General features: G+C 43.1%; 1 protein-coding gene across 5 annotated transcripts in view; it reads left to right on the plus strand.

Moving 5' to 3' along the window:
- The window catches only part of SH3RF2 (SH3 domain containing ring finger 2), a 140,532-nt gene that overhangs the window by 46,448 nt on the left and 75,222 nt on the right, over nucleotides 1-18,862 (plus strand). For all 5 annotated transcript variants that reach the window (XM_042454126.1, XM_042454131.1, XM_042454130.1 and 2 more), the window contains exon 3: nucleotides 11,338-11,607. In XM_042454126.1, coding sequence (XP_042310060.1) covers nucleotides 11,338-11,607 — 270 coding nt within the window. The remainder of the gene's footprint in view (nucleotides 1-11,337; nucleotides 11,608-18,862) is intronic.

The raw sequence follows: 18,862 nt of genomic DNA on the forward strand, positions 1-18,862 counted from the left end.
CTTCTTGTTGTGCATCCATTTTAAAAGATTATTTCTATTGCCTTCTTTCCGGGCGGGGGGGGGGTGGGGGGGGGAGTCAAAGTGGCTTTGAATAAAACAGTTGAGAGAAGTCAGTTTGTTTAAAACAACACTGTGAAATCCCAGGTAGGCAACACAGAGGAAAGATGCAGAAGCACCGACTGCCCACTGAAATTTTGGATAATGCGGAGTCTTTCACATACTGTCTAGGATGGTACCACTGGCCCCCCACTAATGGTACTTGCAGGTGGACACCACGAATAATGAGATCTTTTCTCTGTTCTTCCATCTTCCATTGGCAGGAAGAAGGATGGACATTCTGTAAGTTGTTATGCACAGCCAACACAAAATCACCATGGTGCTTCAAGGGCCTTTTGAAAGGCCCTGCACTGCATCCTGCACAGGTGGCAGCAGGGTGACCACCAGTTGCTGTAGTCTCTCTTACTGCCTTTCGCAGCAGACATCTCTTTCATAGCCATGGAGAGGCACGCTCTGATGTATCAATGAATGTTGCCACATTTTCCAAACAGCTTATAAGGGACAGCCAAAATTATGACACCACAGATTTGACCACCAGGAAGTACCAATTAGTTAAGAATGTTTCTACCTAAATACCATTGAAATGAAAGCATTGATTCATTTAAAATAGTCACATATTTCTCCTTAAAATTATTACTGCCCACATTCACAAATTGCATGATGCACACATTTCTGTCTTCACAAAGGGCCCACACACCCCAAATACTACTATTCCGTCTATTGAAGTACAAGCTTTCCAACCTCCACGGGGCACCCAGGCCTTGCTCAAGGGCCAAAAAATCCTACCCCATCCTTCTGCCATTGTCCTGTTCAGAGTGTGCATCCCAACCTCCAGTTCTGGTGCAAGCAGCCTGGACATGTCTGTCATGTTCGCACCAGAACCAGGGTATAACACTCTTAAAATGTTAACATATACCTTTTCTCCAATCATCTGGGAAGATTTGTAGCCCTTGTTTCCACACTGCTGTGGCTTGTCTACACAGATGTTGTGTCTGAGCCACCTGACATGCCCCCACCACCACAGGTTTGAATGAGGTGCCCAGCTATGTGCCTCATCACTGGGCACCTAATTCTTACCTCAGAAGTGAGTGGTCCACAGTGGGCAGCAGATGCACTGGCCAGCTCAGTGGGATGGTCCTGGATACTGCCATCCGCAGCCATCAGTCGCACCTTGGGCCACAGCGCAGGCCTCTGTTTCTTAGCAAGGGCCAGGTAGCAAGCCAGAGGGGAGATCAGGGCACTGTGGGCCAAAATACTCCAAGCTGTCCCTGGTATTGGCTAGTGAAACAATTATGTCAATCCACAGGCAATCAGAAAAGTGGCAAACGAATGTGTGTGCAGTGTAGTGCCAATGAAAAGATTTCCCCAAGCTTAGACCCACAGAGACTATGTAGTAAAAGAAACAAATTGGAAAGTTTGCTCTATAAAAAGAGTATGTAACTGTTTTAGATCAGAGGGCTGTATTATTCCACTCAAGGGACATTGGGGACTATACATATGCATCCAAAACTGCCATTTGCCCCCATTGCCTCCTAGGAGGACCTTTCTCCATATTTGTTGGCCTTCCTTTGACCATTTAGGCCCAGAAGAGCCCATCTTTAGGGGAACTGTCCAGAAATCAGCTTGGGATTGGTTGCTATTGAGAAAAGATACTGGGGAAACATTAGGAGAAATGCTTTTCATCCCCCCACCAATGATCCAAGAAGCTCTAGTGTCTACAAAAACAGCCAACTGCCCTCCCACTTCCCCCACTGAGGACACCCCATATTAGCCCAGAGCTTGCCATGTCACTTGATGTGTAATAAAACATGATGCCACCGTTAGAAACTCATATAGTCTCTATGCTTTGGCACAACATGGAAGATATCAGCCTAATGTAATATTTTATAGTCATTTAAGTAATTGTATGAATTATATCTTTAGATGATGCCATGGAACCTGGCAAAAAACATTTGCAACTTTTAAGCTTGTATAGTTTTACTAAGATAAATGTGGGCAATTAAAGACTCATCAGCTACTTTTCATACTAAGCACTGGGGAAAGGGCTGTACCTTAGGGGAACAACTATAGTTCAGTTGTAGAATTCAATACATTAATCAGTCCCTGGAATCTCTGGCTAAGAAAGACTCTCTCTTAAAACCCTGAAGGACTGCAGCCAAATGAGAGTAAACATACTGAACTGGAAATATCTATCAGTACGCCTGCACCATATGCGGGCGTGCCATACGCGGTCTTGAGCGTACGCGCTCAAGCTGCGGGGAGCACGCAGGGCAGAAGGGCCGGCATTTCCCTTTATGAATGAGGGCACCGCCTATGGTGCTCCGCATGCCGCCGCACCGCCATGCACGAGCCCCATTGTTTCCAATAGGACTTGAGCATAGGGAATTCGCCTTACGCGGCGGATCCAGAATGGATCCCCCATGTAAGGAGAGGGCGTGAATATACTGTATAAATAATGCAGTTTGGCACCATTTTAACTGCCATGGCCCATCACAGAATCATGGGATTCTAGTTTGTGGCACTAAATCTTTGTCAGAGAGGCAAAGACCTTGTACAACTACAAATTCCAGGCATCAGAGGATGCTGTGATGATGCTATAATTATTATTCTTATTATTAATTTCTTAATCTTGCCTTTCTCTCAATACAGGGACTCAAGGCAGCAAACAACAAGTATTTAAAATTATTTTAAAACAGCACAATAAGATAAAAATAGATAAATATAAAAATTTAAAAAAAACAGTTAAACAATTTTACGATTAAAACAGTTTAAAATAAAATACAACATGTTAAAACACAAACCATTAAAATTGTATAGCTCAGCATTAAAAACTCAGCTTAAAAGGCCTGACCTCACACGAACATCTTTACTTAGAGTTGGAAGAATAGTAAGGATGGCGCCATCCTGGCCTCTCTAGGGAGTGAGTTCCAAAGCTTGAGAGCAGCCATAGAGAAGGCCCTCTCTCTTGTTCCCACCCAACATGCCTGAGAGGGTGGTGGGACACAGCCAAAAGTCTCTCTGGTGATTCTCAATACTCTGGGGGCTCATACAGAGAGATACAGTCCTTCAAATAGCCTGGACCCAGCCATAAAGGGCTTTATAGGTCAAAACCAGTGCTTGAATTGTGTCCAGAAATGGACTGGCAGTCAATGGGCTGTTGCAACAAGGACATGCATGCTCCCTGTAGCCAGCTCCAGTTAACAGCCTGTCTGCAGCTCTTTGGACCAGCTGAAGTTCTTGGCACTTTTCAGACAGCACCACATAGAGAGCATTACAGTATCCAGGCAGGATGTAACAAGGCATGTACCACCATAGCCAGATCTGACTTCTCCTGAACGGAAAAAAGTGATGGAGCTACAGCACTAAAGTGAAAGTGAAAGAAGCTGCATTGTAGATGCACCCTGAATAGACTAATGGTTCAACTTCATATAAGAGCGCTGAAATAAATAAACTAATTGTGTAACTTGAGATAAAAGATCTTGCTATATGCCTTTGAGTTGTAGTATTCATAATTTACATGCTGAAATCAAATGTATTCTTTTTGCAATTTATTAATTTATTTAGAAGTATCCTCCTTTTAAAAGAAGGGCTCTGGTGTGGCGGACAGCAATTATTAAAATCAACAATTCAAGTTGACTAATTGTTAATCAATAAACAGGAACCTGGATTCCGAAAATTATGCAGTTGGTCAGAAACAAATCATGAACTATTTTACTACTCTGCAGTTTTGAGAATGCGAGGAAGTGCTAAGTTTGGTTCTGGCAATGCTACATTTTTTCAAGAAATGGTGGTTTCTGGGGGAAGCAGGTGTTTTGTACTTTCAGCTGCATTCTGAAAAGCTGTGTGTGTGGTACTGGATGGTGAGAAGGAATAGTGGTCACAGTGGTGGTTATACACCACCGCTTTGAGGCGGTCTGCCACCGCCGCCGTTTGCTCCGTAAGGGAGCCCTCGCAGCCACACCGCGCGGCTCCCTTGTGGAGCAAAAAAGAAGCTCCAAAATGGAGCTTCTTTCTGCGGCGCCCTAATGATGTCGCGAGGCGCCACTGCGCACTCGCGACATCATTAGTGCCGACACGTCTGGACGCTATGCGTCCGATACGTAAACATGGGGCCCCATATGGAAGGGGCACCGCCATGTTGTACGTATGGATACGTACATAGGGTTAGGGGGGGTGCGGAAGCACCGCCCCTTCTATACCCTAATAGTATTCCATACGTATTTTTGGCGGTTTGTAAACCGCCTATGTGAGCAGTTTAGTCTATTTAATAGAAGAAAATGATACTTTAAAAAAAACTGTTTATCTTCATCCTTTTCAACAGTGAGCATCAGTATCCTACTGAGTGCCTTTGGGGAGTGATAAATATAAAACATCATCCAAATTGGCAAGGCACAGAACCACCAGGAGCTGGGACTTGTCTGAGTGTGTTACATTCAAGCATGCTTTCTACAGGAAACAGAGCCAGATCTACTGTTTGGCAGAGAGAGATTACTGGCTCAGGTGGCAGATGGTGGAGGCAACAGTGACAGTCTCCTGGCGTGACTCTCCCTTCCTTGAATCTTCCTGTTCCCTCTGTTGGAAGACACAGCACGTAACGCTTGTTTGGTATCCCTAAACTACCCTTCTTCCTCAGCTGGGATGGAGGACATTATTGTGTTGTCCATGCTGAGGCGTGATTCCACTGCTACTCAAGCCAGATTCTATAACACTGACAGGGAGAGGATTGCATTATGCCCTTTGCCTCAGGCTGACCTTGGGAAAAAAACAGTCTCTCCTGCAGCAGCAGTCATAGCTTCTTGTGTATTACATATACATAGGTCTCTACTGTCTGTCCTGACAGATCTCAGTAATCCCTGCTAAACTAGACCCATTGAATTAATAGGAATTACAATCATGTTGGCTGATCAAGAAAGCTCCCAATCTCAGTTACTTATCTATAGGAGACACACAACACAGATGTGGAGAAAGATATTCAGATGTCAACTCTGTCACCATATCTACAAGACCTAATCATCACCCACAATACTAGGCACTATCACTTACTCCCCGCAATGTATGTATGCCATCCTCGTCAACAGTGCCCTTCAGCACTCTATATGGGCAAACAGGCCAGTCTCTGTGACAGAGATAATGGACATAAATCAGACATCAAGAATGGAATACACAAAAACTGGTTGTAGATCATCACTTCAGTCTTCATGGGCATTCCATCCCTGGCCTGCAGTCCCTGAACAAATAAACTACAAAGAAAGTTGGAAGAGAAAGCTGCAGACTGGAAAGCCCACCACACCCAATCCATAACAGTAGTTTGAACAGGGACAATGGTTTTCTGACACTACCCCATATTTTACACTAGTAAACACCAACCTCAGAGGGTCTCTTGGCCAGTTTGTCCTATCTCCTTTCTTGTTCCCAGCCAGTATCACACTACATTTCAATATTCCCACTGCCATTCATATTGTTTCTACTCTCATTTTGGCTTTAGGCAACATCCTTCCTTGTGTCTTTGTCACCTCATCACCATAATCCACACATTTAGCATTTCTATTACCATTCCCACACACAGGCCTGTTACAGACAGCAAAAATAAAGCTGCTTTGAGGCACCGGAGGTATGTGTTTTCAATGATGCATGCGTCCTAAGAGTCCAGAAGCCACACCAAAGCCACACTCCAGCCTGGGCATGGCTTTGTGTGTGGGCTTCTGGACTCTTAGGATGCATGCATCATGAAACACCATACCTCCACTGTGCTCGAAGCAGCTTTTATTTGGCTGTCTGTAACAGGCCACAGTCTCCTTATATGTCTGTTCCTGGAACCTTTCCTCATGGTCTGAGGAAGTAGATTCTAGACTACCAAAGCTCATGCTACTAGCTTCTTTCTCTTCAGTTATTCTCAAAGTGCTACTACAAGATCCTTTTGCCTACTGAGTCTTTCTAGGAGACTTCCCGTAGGATTCAAGCCTTGAAAATAGCTTCATTGAATCCCGTAAGGTTTAGTTCGGCTGAAGTAAGCATCTGTAGGATCAGAATGACATTCAGTTTTTGCAATTGAGGAATCTTTTGTATAAAGCAGAGGTGGGAATTGGCTTCACTGATGGTGAGGAACAATGGAGAGGCAGTTCAACATATCTGCAGGCTACCTGCTCCCACCCCTGCTGTCAGCGTTGCGTTTGTTTTGATTCTCTGATGATGACAGCAGCCCAGTTTTAAACATTAGAATACTTGCTACAGTAGGACCTTGCTATAGTTTTATGCTCTGATTTACGTACTGGGAGCGTGCTTTGACATGGCTTCGGACTCTTCCAAAGTGACCCGACCAGCTTTATTTTGGCCTGTCTGTATGGCCCCTAAGATTGGCCTAAAAAACTAAAGGTATCTGCCTATGTCTGGGCTATGATCTGGGTATCTGGATTAAGGGGTGGAAAGCTTTGCATTTGGTATATAGTTAGTACTGGGTGGGAAAATGTGGTCCATGGGCCCATGGATCCACAGGGAAGTTTTTGTGGCCTCCAGGCCCCAAATTCTGTATTTTTCCCAGGCTGCTTCTTGTTGTTGTAAACACATAAATGTGTCCGTTTTTTTTTCCATAGCCAAAGGGGATAGAGTGAGTTGCACCTGGCACTGCAGCATTTCCAACTTTGTAACTTGCTTACTTTCAGTTTTCCATTACCATCCAAACACTCTGTCTATGATGACACTAAGTAAGTGAGATGCAGTTTGCCTATTTAATTTCATGAGGCATACCAGAAGGACTTGCCTGCTGCCCAGTGTTTCCACTTGCCTACATCATTAGTCCCTTTCTGGCATTGCAACCTCATTACTGAGTGATGCAGTTCCTTTTCCTGCCTGCTTGGTGTACCAAGAGGGCCTATACTAGGGCCCCTGGGTCTTAGGTAACAGCTCCTTCTGCTTATCTCTGCATGCCTCTTCAGGGGGTGTGTGGGGGGTTGCTTTCCGACTATCAGTGTGAAAGTGCATGCAGTGAAGGCTCTAGGCTTGCTCCAGCAGTCTATATGCTACTCTATCTGATATTAAATTGAAAGCTTTCTAGTGGATAAAGGATTCAGTTCAGTAAAGTGGATACTGTAGCCTGGCAGTCATTTTACTATGGAGCTAGCAAAAAATAGGTTTGAATTTCCTTCCTTGCCCTTCCGAAAGAGACAAATTCCTCAACATTCCTGATTTCAATAATGAGATCCTTCCCACTTCTATTTCACAGTGAGTTAACAGCAATGCCCTTGCAAAGTATAACACATACTGTGGTCTGATACATAGAATACACGCTGGAACTGAAATACAGGGGTTCACATCCATACTCCCATAGGATTTGCTAGTAGCTTGCAACTCCTTCTGAAACCTTTATGCTTACTTACTGTATATACTAAACTATAAGTCAATCCCATGTATAAGTCAAGGGCAGGTTCTGGGGCCAAAATTAAGGATTTTGATATGACCAAAGAACAAATCCAGGGTAAAACTTAGGGGCATGTAACAAATGACCTAAAGTAAAGCAAAACAACAACAACAACAATGGTCTTACAAAATTCTAGTAGTCATTACTGCTTGTGCTCACCTAAAAGCTGGATGGATGAGGAATAGATGGGTGTCAGTGCTTCCAGGACAGATTATTCTCTTGGCTTCCACCAGGGGATCATCCCTTTTTTTGATAAGATAAAGTATAGTACTACATTGACCGTAGATAAGGCGACTCAGGTTTTTTTGGGTCTATTTTTTGACAAACATTTCTTGACTTATGATAAGTATATGCCATATTTACTCCTGTCTCAGCATTAATCCAAGGAGCCTCTGCTACTCTGCCCAAAGAGGGGCCAGCCTTGCCTGTAACAATCTCCACTATTCGCTCTGAGATAGTCTCCCCCAATTCTTCTTCTGCTCTTAATCTTCTATCACCCTCGCCCTGACAAATTTCTGTGTTTCCTCCTGCCTCTTTGATGAACTCTCTATACTTCTGAACTCTTCCCAACCTGCAACTTGCTCTCTTGATCCAATTCCTACTCACTCTCTAATCTCTATAGCTCCCTCTTTTCTGCCCTCTCTTCTCCCTACTTCAATCTCTCTCTGGCCTGTTACAGACAGCCAAAATAAAGCTGCTTCGAGTCACAGTGGAGGTATGGTGTTTCAATGATGCATGCGTCCTAGAGTCCAGAAGTCACACCAAAGCCATGCTCCAGCTGGAGCGTGCTTGGTGCGATTCTGGACTCTTAGGCGCATGCATCATTGAAACACCATACCTCCACTGTTGACTGAAGCAGCTTTATTTTGGCTGTCTGTAACAGCCTCTATTTCTACAAGCTCCTTCCCCTCGGACTTCAAACATGCTCTCATTTCCCCAATTCTGAAAAAAAACTTCTCTTGACCCCTCCTCCTTGTCTACTCTCGTCCTTTCTCTTCTTCCCTTTCTTTCTAAGGTTTTGGAACGGGTTGTCTATTCGCGCTGTCTTGAGTTCTTGAAGCCAATTCCATCCTCGATCCCTTTCAGTCTGGCTTCGCCCAAGGCTTCTACAGAGACAGCTCTCACCAAGATCTCGAATGACCTTTACGGCCAAGGCTATGGCCTCTACTCTGTTCTCATCCTTCTTGATCTGTCTGCAGCCTTTGACACCGTTGATCACTGTCTTTATTGATATACTCTCTGACCTTGGGTTCTCAGACTCTGTTCTCGACTGGTTTAGATCTTACTTGTCTGGCAGATCTTTGCAGTGGTTGCAGGAGGTCAGACTTCTTCTCCTGTTCCCTTATCTGTTGGAGTTCCCCAGGCTCTCTTCTGGGTCCCCTTCTGTTTTCTCTCTCCACTGTCCTTAGGAAAACTCATCAGGTCCTTTTGGTTTCCTACCATCTGTATGCCGATGACACCCAGCTATCTTTCCGCCCCTGACCTTTCTCCAAGGCTTGAACAGCAAGTTTCGTCCGCCTCACAGCTGTCTCGCAGTGATGTGCCATCGGCGTTTGAGCTCAACAGTCCAAGCACGAGCTTCTTGTCTTTCCTCCTAAGCCCACCCACCCTTCAACACTCCTTCTGTCTCTGGGACAACATTCTATTCAACCAGTCCAGCAAGCCCGCAGTTGGTTTTATCTTTGCTCTTCTCTGTCGTGTATCCCTCAGATCCAGACCCGCCAGGCTTGCAGACTCTTTTTGTACAATATCGCCCAAAATCCGTCCATATCTCTCTGCCTCTACTGCCAAGATCCTGGTCCATGCCCTAGTGATCTCACGACTTGATTACTGTAATGTCCTCCTCGCGGGGCTCCTCTTTCTCACCTCCGTCCTTTAATCTCTGTTCAGCATTCGCTGCACACATTATCACTTCCACCCACCGCTCTGACCACACATCTCTCCTGTGTTGGCATCCTTTCACTGGCTCCCCCTCCCTTTCCGCATTCAGTATAAGCTCCTGCTGTCCACGTTTAAGCCCTCCATGGACTGGCCCCTCCTACTTATCAGACCTTCTTCTCCTCACCTTTCCACTCGGGCCTCCGTCTGGTATCAAGGTCTGCTGTCTCAGCCCAGGATTTCCTCTGCCCCATCCCGGATTCGCCCCTTTTCACTCGCTGCCCCTCACTCCTGGAACCGTCTTCCCCCACGAGCAAGAGCCATCACTTCTTTAACCAGCTTCAAAACGGAGTTGGAAACCATCCTGTTCAGAGAAGCCTTCCCGGCATTGCATATTGTCACTTAATATTTGATGTTCTTGTGGTGCCTGTTTATGAACCATTTCCTATTGCTATGTACTGTATGCATTTCCTACTTGAGATATGTATTTTCCCTGGAAAATGATTAACCATCCATTATGAAGCCTAGCCCTCCCTCCAGTCCATCTCCCTGGTCCGGCCTTGGAGGTAGAGAGGAACTGCTGGACCTCTTACCCTTCCCTCCCACCACCCCCTTCTCCTTCTGTGTCTGTCTTTTAGATTGTAAGCCCGAGGGCAGGGAATAGTCTAACTAAAAGATTGTATGTACAGCGCTGTGTAAATTTACAGCGCTTCATAAATAAAGGTTAATAATAATAATGGGTAAAGGCATTTAAGCAAAGAGTTGTTATTCCAGCATAGTAAGTGGGGAAGCCTGCATATACTAGAATAGAGTGGAAAATGTATGCCTCTGTAAAGTTGTTGATAAACTGACCACTCTGATTATTTAGACAGCAGAGTCAATGGGAACTATACCCCAACAATATCTGGAGAGCATCAAGTTGTCCATCCCTCTACTATGCAGAGAGCAGAGTAACATGCACAGACTGAATTGGCAAGTACTTCAGAAACAAGAATTGTGCATAGGCTCCAATTAAAGTGCTTGAATACCTCAACCTTATCAGTTACAAAATGTTTCTAGATTATGCTAAATTGGAATACTCTGATGCCACGGGACTGCATTAGGAAGTTGCAGGGACCAAGTTTCTTGTCCTTATACAATCTGCCCCACCTACCTGCCCTGGTTATCTTATTTATTCTGAAGATTTGCCTCTGCCTATAAATCATATAGCTTTCTCTCCTTGCATTTGTCCTTCATCACTAAGAAACTAATTAACAAAATGATGAAAAATCAAATACTGGAAACCAAAGAAGATGTGGCACAAGCCAAAGTCTGACAGTTCAATTCCTACTAAATTCACAGAGACAGAAAGAAACAGACATTTAATTTCTGTGCTGAATATCAGTGAGATTAAAGATGCAGCCTTATGCCCATTTACTTAGGGATAGGTATTTGCACTCATCTGGGGCTTCATTCTGAACAGACTCACATAGAATTGGACTGTTAAGGGTGTTTAAATTGGGCTCTTGTCCACCCCACAAATGCAAGCACAGGCAGAAGGGTAACATATTTCTAATATTAAAACAGGGAGGAAACCAAGGGCAAACCACCTCCGAGAAATCTTTGCCTAAGAAAACCCTATGAAATTCATGAGGTCACCATAAGTCGACCAACGACTTGAAGGTACATACACACATACACATACTTTCATAGGGTTATCTTAGGCAAGGAATCCTCAGAGGTGGTTTGCTAGTTCCTTAATCTGAAATATAGCCTACAGCACCTGGTATTCATTGGTGTCAATTTCTTATTGGTAGCAGCTGGAATAGACACTGAGATAAATCCAGAGTTATCACTTTAGGTCCTGTAAGACATCAAGGTTTCATTTTTTGCTGCCATAATGCTGACTATGGTCTTGAAGCCAAGATAAATATCCCAAATCGTACATGGTGCGACCCTGTGTGAGCTGGGCATAAGGTAACTCACCTCTCTGTTTCTTTTTGCTGAAGGTTCCCCGAGCTAAAGCTTTGTACAGCTATAGAGGACACAACCCTGGAGAACTGAAGTTCAACAAAGGAGACATCATCATTTTGCACCGTCAGCTGGATGAAAACTGGTATCTAGGAGAGATCAACAGGGTCAGTGGAGTTTTCCCGACAAACTCAGTACAAGTTATCAAACAGCTGCCCCAGCCACTTCCCCTCTGCACAGCACTTTATAACTTTGATCTGAAGTCTAAGAAGACAAATGAAAAAACAGACTGCCTGCCCTTTCATAAGGTAAGTTTGGCATTGGCCAGCCAAAGATGGAGACCTTCTTTAAGGAAGCCCAGTTCAGATGATAATATCCAATGCCTAAGAATATCAGAAAGTGTTTTATACAGAGTCAGAGCACTGATCAATCTAATCCTGTATTGTTGGCACTGACTAGCAGCAGCTCTCTTTCAAGTAGGGGAGTTGTGAGCTCTGCCAGTAGAGACAAAGGATTAAACCTGAGAATCTCTGCTTATAACACAAGTGCTCTACTGCTGGGTTATATATAGTCCTTCCCCAGTGTATTCTATAAATAAAAACTTATTATTCATTAGTTCTTTGTTCTCACCATTACAGTGAATGAATGCAGGTGAAAGAGAACAATATAGCAGACCTGTTCAATCATTGCCTTCTGTGCAGTGATTAATCTTTGTAAATTGAAGATTAACAATGTAAATCTTTGTAAATTTTGTTCTCATAAGCAAAAACAATTGCTTATGAGAATTTTTCTCTCTTTTGAGATAAATTCTTCAAAAACAGCAGTCTATAAGGACTATTTGTAGTTTGGGATTTACTCTGTTTAAAAAAAACTTTTTTGCTAGGTTATTTTCTGTGCTATAAATTATATTTCTGCACAGGAAACATACTCTCTGTCCACCCCAAGTAAAAATACCATGTGCATTTTTGTGCAGAATATGTCCTAAACTATGAAGATTCTCATCTGTCCAGGATTCTCCTCAACAGGGTTTCCCAACACCTGGGAAATTTTTTGTATATTTTTTACTATTTTCAAAGGCTAGATTACTACAGTGAAAGACAGAAGTGGCCAGTGATTTTAGCAAGTGTACTGTAGGGTCAGTCCACAGTATGGAACAGTATCATTTTCATGCACTGCACAGTATACATGCAACTACCGGGCCCTTGGTGGTAGAATTCAAAGATATAGACATATTGGTCTGTAGAATCAGTATGTAGAGATATCTTGCAGCTCCTTTGAGATAGGAAATTATCACATATGCTGTATTCTGTCTTTCTCCCAACAGGATACATGTGTGTTTAAATGTCAAAGACAGGTCTTACTGCATTCACCCATGGCCACCAGTCTGCAACCCAGGCTTATCCCATGGCTTTTCAAAGGCAGGAAAATCCTGTGTATTAAAATCTGCCAGAGAAGCCCAGGTTGCAGATAGGCTGCAAACGGGTAGTCATGGGTGAATGCAGTAAGACTCATCTTTGACACTTAAACACGCATTTATCCCTTCAGGAGAAAGACGGGATACAGCGTGTGCAATAATCTAACTGAAAGAAAGAAGCTGGCAGCATGAGCTTTCATACACTTAAGTTTACTTTCTCAGATGCCTTTCATGCATCTCTCTACCTGGCCCTTAGGGACACAATTACTTTTTTGGACCAGGACTCCCAGACATTCCTAGCTAGAAATTGTGTTACTTGTAAGCCAAAAAGTAATTTTTCCAGGACCTGTCCTTATTATGGTTTTGGTTTTGGTCCACTGACCTGGGAACAAGGCATTAGTGCATCGGAAAGATGAAGGCAAACCTACTGTTCCTATTTCACTGGACTGTAAATAGCCACTTGCTGAGTCTATGCTCTTGCTCAGTCAAGCAAGATTTATGTCAGGGTTGGCTGGTTTAAACCAAAATACTTTGAAAGAAAAAATTCTTTTAATTAAACTTGATTATTTACATTTTCCAACCCTCTTACTAGAACAACAATGACTGTTTGAATTTAAACAATTTAGCTTTAACAGTTTATTGGCAGCTGTTCATTGTTAAACTAGTATCCAGTGTCAGTTGCTTCTTTTTAATCACTTTATTTTATAAGGCAAGATATACCATTTAGAAACAAACCCTTCAATTGACATAAGATCAACCAAAACAACTTTTAAAGCACTTTTAAAGAACAATTATTATTTCAGTAGTGGTCATAACATCTGAACTGCATTTTGCTACTCAATTTTCTGATTTAGTTCTGTACTGGTATAGTCCTACACATTAATGCCAAAACAAACAAAAAAAAACCTATACCATATAAACACAACTGCTTTAACCCCCAAAATTAGATTTTGAGGGGGGTATTTAAAAAAAACTGTTTTTTTTCCAACTGTGGTTTATGTACATTTTTTATATTTGTAATAAACAATAACACATCTTCAACATGAGTATCTATTATTTGCCCACAGACTACTGCTCCCACTGTTTGTTGGCATTGATTTACATATCTGTGTAAAAGCTTTCATGTCAGGATCTGAGAGAGACATAGAGAGATAGACTAACTGAGCAGAGGCAACCAGTTCACCATCTGAAGTGCTCCACAAATATCCCCTGGATATTTTCCATTTGTCCCGCTGCTCGTGCAAAGCATAATTAATAGTGCTGCCATGCATTTTGCATAAGCGCATGCCCTTCAGCAGCAAGAGGATGACAAGAGGTACATTTTGCATGGGAAATAAGCAACAGCCTTCTTGGGTAATAATGAGGCCATCTCATGTTTCAAGTATGTGGCAGTGGTGTGGCAAATTGAACAATCAGAGCAAATTACACTCATGCAGGCTGTTCCTGCACAGCATCAGTATTAGGGTTGGTTTGGAGGAGAGCTGCAAGACGATGAGTTGTGATACCCAAGAGCCAGTTGTTATCTCAGCCTGGGATGAGGAAGAAACCAGCTGTGAGCACCAGTTTTCATTGCAGCATCTGCTGCTGTTCATTTCGACAGTATCAATACTCCTAAAAGTAGCTTTCCACATCATTGACAACAATAAAGTGGACAGGAGAGGGACCATTTCTTTTGGCTGTTGCAGACCTTGCCCTTTTTAAAAAATGCCATCTGGTTTTGTTTTGTTTTGTTCCTTCTGCTTTCTTTTTCTTTTATTCACCTTTGTTTCAGTGGTTCATTGTTTATTTGCTGTTGGAGACAGCTCATCTCCACTTCTACAGCACAATTAGAATGCTGAGATTTACTGTTTTACAGAAGAGAAACAGTCATCATTTCAGCAAGGAGAGAGGAATATATTAAGATACCTGTGGCTGGCAACATGAGATTAGCTCTGTGGGTGTTCAGAGGAGAAACCCAACCATTTCCTCGCTGACTCCTTGAAAACTCTCAACACAAAAGAAGTCTTCATGATGCCTTTTCCCACAGCCAAAGAGGCACAGCAGAGTATCCACAGAATTCAGCACAGCAGTATCCCAGAATTTTTACCTTTGTGAGCTGCTTCCTAGTCTGCTGAATGGTAGTAATGTGTCATTCTGTTTTTCTTTTCAATCCGCTTTACATGTGACTAGTCTTCCTACAAGGGAGTCGAGGAACAGAAAGGTTTGTGAAGATGACAGCTATTTCCTGACCATAGCTATAATTAAAGCCATTTCCAAACATCTCCACAAAAATAGAAGCCAAACAAGATTCTGTTTTGCCACAACATGTACAGCAGGGGTGGAAATAAACCAGCCCTCCAGATGTTGTTAAACTGCAAGTCCCAGCAGCCCCAGTCAGCACTGCCTAGTCAGCACTGCTGGGACTTGCAGTTTATTGATTCTGAAAGGCTGCAAGATTCCTACCTCTGATGTCCAGAGATCACAAATTCTGTTTTGTGTTAATGATCAAAATCCAGTTGCCATAATTTGAACATTACATTTGCTCCTCCACAACAGAGTAGTGTTCAGATTTACTTATTTGTTATGTTATTTCTCCTTTATTTCCCATGAGATCATCTAGTTTTCCTCCTCTTCCTCTATCAGTCATCATTATCCAAAATGCGTGGGACCAGAGGTGTTTTGAATTTCATTGGATTTTTTGGATTTTGGAATACCTGTACAGTGTGCACGTGTCATATGCAGCCAGAAGAGGCAATGATGTGCACGCCCATGGGGCACGCACTATGCCGTGTGCACAAGCCCCGTTGTTTTCAATGGGGATCAAGCAGACGCGGTATTTCCTTTATGCAGGGGGGGCGGGGCGGAATCCCCTATGTAAAGGAAGAGCCCATTGTATTTGCATATACACACATGCACAGACACACTAAGATATCTTGGAGATGGCACCCAAGTCTAAACACAAAATTCATTTATGTTTCATATACACCTTATACACATAATATGAAATAGTTTTATACAATCTTTTTTTTAGTTATTTTGTGCATGAAACAAAATTTACATACATTGAACCATCAGAATGTAAAGGTGTCACTATCACAGTGACTCACAAAAACAGTTTTGGTTTTTGGAGTATTTCGGATTTTGGAACTTTGGATAAGGGAGACTCAACCTGGAATAAACATAATGAGTCTTCATTGCCCAGTCAAGTTCAAACTACCACCACCATCTCCCAAACACAACTCATAAAAATATGTTGTTGCTGGGCAATCCATTTACCCTTCAGCTACTGGGAAGATTGCATCTAAAATCAGAGAGAATATGAAAGCCCATGGGAGGTGGTTGCTGCTGTTGCTGCTAATCAGAAAGTCCTAGAGCTTATCGTATATACTCATGTATAAGTCTAGAAATTTTAGTCAAAAATTGACCCCAAAATCCCAGGTCCACTTATCCATGGATCAAATGTAAATATTATACTTTAACTCTTATTAAAAAGGGAACAATCCCCTGGTATAAGGCAAGAGTGCAATCTGTTTAGAAGCACTGACCTCCATCTACTCTCTCTTCCATCCAGCCTTTAGTATGAGTTAAAACAGTTATGCCTGCCATCATTTTGCTGGTTCTTTGGTATTGTTTTCCTTTGCTTCATCATTTAGATCCTTTGTTACATGCCCCTAAGTTTTACCCTCAACTTATCCAAGGGTCATATCAAAATCCATAATTTTGCCTCCAAAACCTGACCTCGACTTATACATGAGGTTGACATATAGTCAAGTATATACGGTAAGTCTTGCAAGCTCTCGGTCAATTACATCACTGCCTATTCAGCAAAGAAAGTTGTTTATGGTGCATACAGACCACCATAAAGCAGTGTACTGGCACCAATTCTGGGGTTAGGGAGTGCACACCAACCACTAGTATGTGTGGGCGGTGTAACAATAGTGGTGTCCCATCCATACGGACACTGTCATTGTGACGTAAGCACCATGTGGCATCCACACGGTGCCACACGCCACTTACATCGCAAGTGCACCACTGGCGCACTTGAGACATCATTGTGGCATCCAAAAAAGAACCCAGAAATCCTGAGTTCTTTTTCCTTTGCAGTGATGGCACACCATTTGGGGGCTGCGCCACCCCTGTGAAGGAAAATAGGCTGCTGGCAGGCCGCCCTTTTGAGGCAGTCCCGGGCTGTTGTTTGCAAACTGAGCAGAGTCATATGGCATATGCCACTGGCCGTATTTCAGAGAGGACTTTCTCTCCTCCCCCAGAAGTCTGCCTCATGATCGGTTTTATCAAAGAGTACTTACTGTGCATGCCATTTCCTAGTTTAAAATATATATTGCTGTTATGTTGTTACACACCTTGAAGTCAAGTCCAACTTTTGGCAACCCTATCACAGGGTTTTCTTGGCAAGATTTATTCAGAGGGAGGTTGCCACTGCCTTCCTTTGAAAATGAAAAAGTGTCACTTATCTCTGGTCACCCTGTGGATTTCCATGGTCAAGCAGGGATTTGAAGCCTGGTCTTCTGAAATCCTAGTCCAACACTCAAACCATGACACCATGCTGGATCTCTTAACATATAGTGAGTGGTTGTAAAGTCTAGGGTGTTTCCGGTTATTTCTGGAAAGGGTCTGTCTTTAGCACAGGGGTCCATGTTTTGAGCATATAAACATTCCCAGGTTTGACTTCTGACATCTCAGGTAAGGCTGAGGGGGTAACAGCCAAATGTCTGGTAGCCATATATTCCCCCAGAACTTTGGAGTGCCATATTTCTCCCACCCGCAAGCCCCCTACACTCCAAAGAAAGCATTTTATTTTATTTTTCTCTACCACTTGGACCAATAGGAACATTTTTCTTCAAAAACATTAAGTAACTGAGTCACTTCATACACCTCACACCCCAAAAAGATGGACTGGGGGACAGGGAACATTATAGGAGTACAGCCTCAGCAGGGACACTGGATGATACACTTGACCCGCCCCATTCTAAACAATCCTGACCTGGTTGCACCAATAGTCTGACTCTGCATTAAAAAAAAGGTTCTGAAACACAGAATGGGCTCCACCTAAGTGGTTCTCTCTCAGCCTCCAAAAAGTTTGATGAGGACAGACCTATCCTACACAGCACAAAGTCTTTCAGAAACTCTATGAATACTAGAACAATATTCTGTTCATACTTGCTCTACTGTGGTTTAGATGTTGTTTCTCAAGCTCTGTTTAACTATTCTCTTGCTATTTTTGTAACTCCCCTACTTTAGTGGCCTTGACCAAGTTGTAGGCTAGATACCTAGAAAACCAACTAATTCAGGCCCAGCTGCAATTTAGGGGTCCACATTGTCAGGCACCTGCTGAGACTGTGATGTTTATCACACTATGCTCTTAAAGAGGTACTATTCCAGTGTGACTCCTCTAGCAGCCTCCTGTTGCATGCTGGGATTGGCAGTTTTAAGGAGCTGAACTTCTCTGCCTGAGAATTCTAAATACCCCTCCTTAAAACTGCCAATCCCAGCATGCAACAGGAGGCAGATAGAGGAGTCACACTGGAATAGTACCTCTTTAAGAGCTCGTCTGATAAACACCTACTAGACATCAGCAACCAGCCCACTCTGAGTCTCTGGTTCTACCTGGCTCTGTTCCTCCTTCTCTACCACCTTCTTGCTGTTCCTGACAACCCACTCCAAGTGTACTAATCATAACAGGAGCACTGGTTTTCCCTTCTATTTCCCTCTTCTCTAGACTAGGCTGGTGATTGTTCACCCTTTCATATGTGGTTGAACTCTCAGCATTCCACATGGTTGGCTATACTGGATAAGGCTGTGGGTAGACTTGACATACACGTTTTTGTTCCTATTGAAAGGAAGATGGCAAGCAGGTGGGTCATGGTGTCACTGGTAATGGGGTGGGGGCATGAGTGAACCTGAACTGAAAAGACCCTCTGGAGGCTTCATCCAAGAGCCTTCCATCCTCCAAACAGAACCAACCAATAAAAAGTACAAGTCCCTTGCAGGAATATATGCAGTTCTTTGGATCCTAACTGATGTGCTTTACTGTGTCATGTATTGCTAGTGAGTACTAACATTATTGTGTGGGAGACCTGTTGTCCTGTATCTCTAACCGTATTTGGGACTGAAATCTGATCTGAGAGTCAAAATGAATCTGAGGACAAAAA

The sequence above is a fragment of the Sceloporus undulatus genome, chromosome 2, assembly GCF_019175285.1.
Source record: "Sceloporus undulatus isolate JIND9_A2432 ecotype Alabama chromosome 2, SceUnd_v1.1, whole genome shotgun sequence".
Lineage (NCBI taxonomy): Eukaryota > Metazoa > Chordata > Lepidosauria > Squamata > Phrynosomatidae > Sceloporus > Sceloporus undulatus.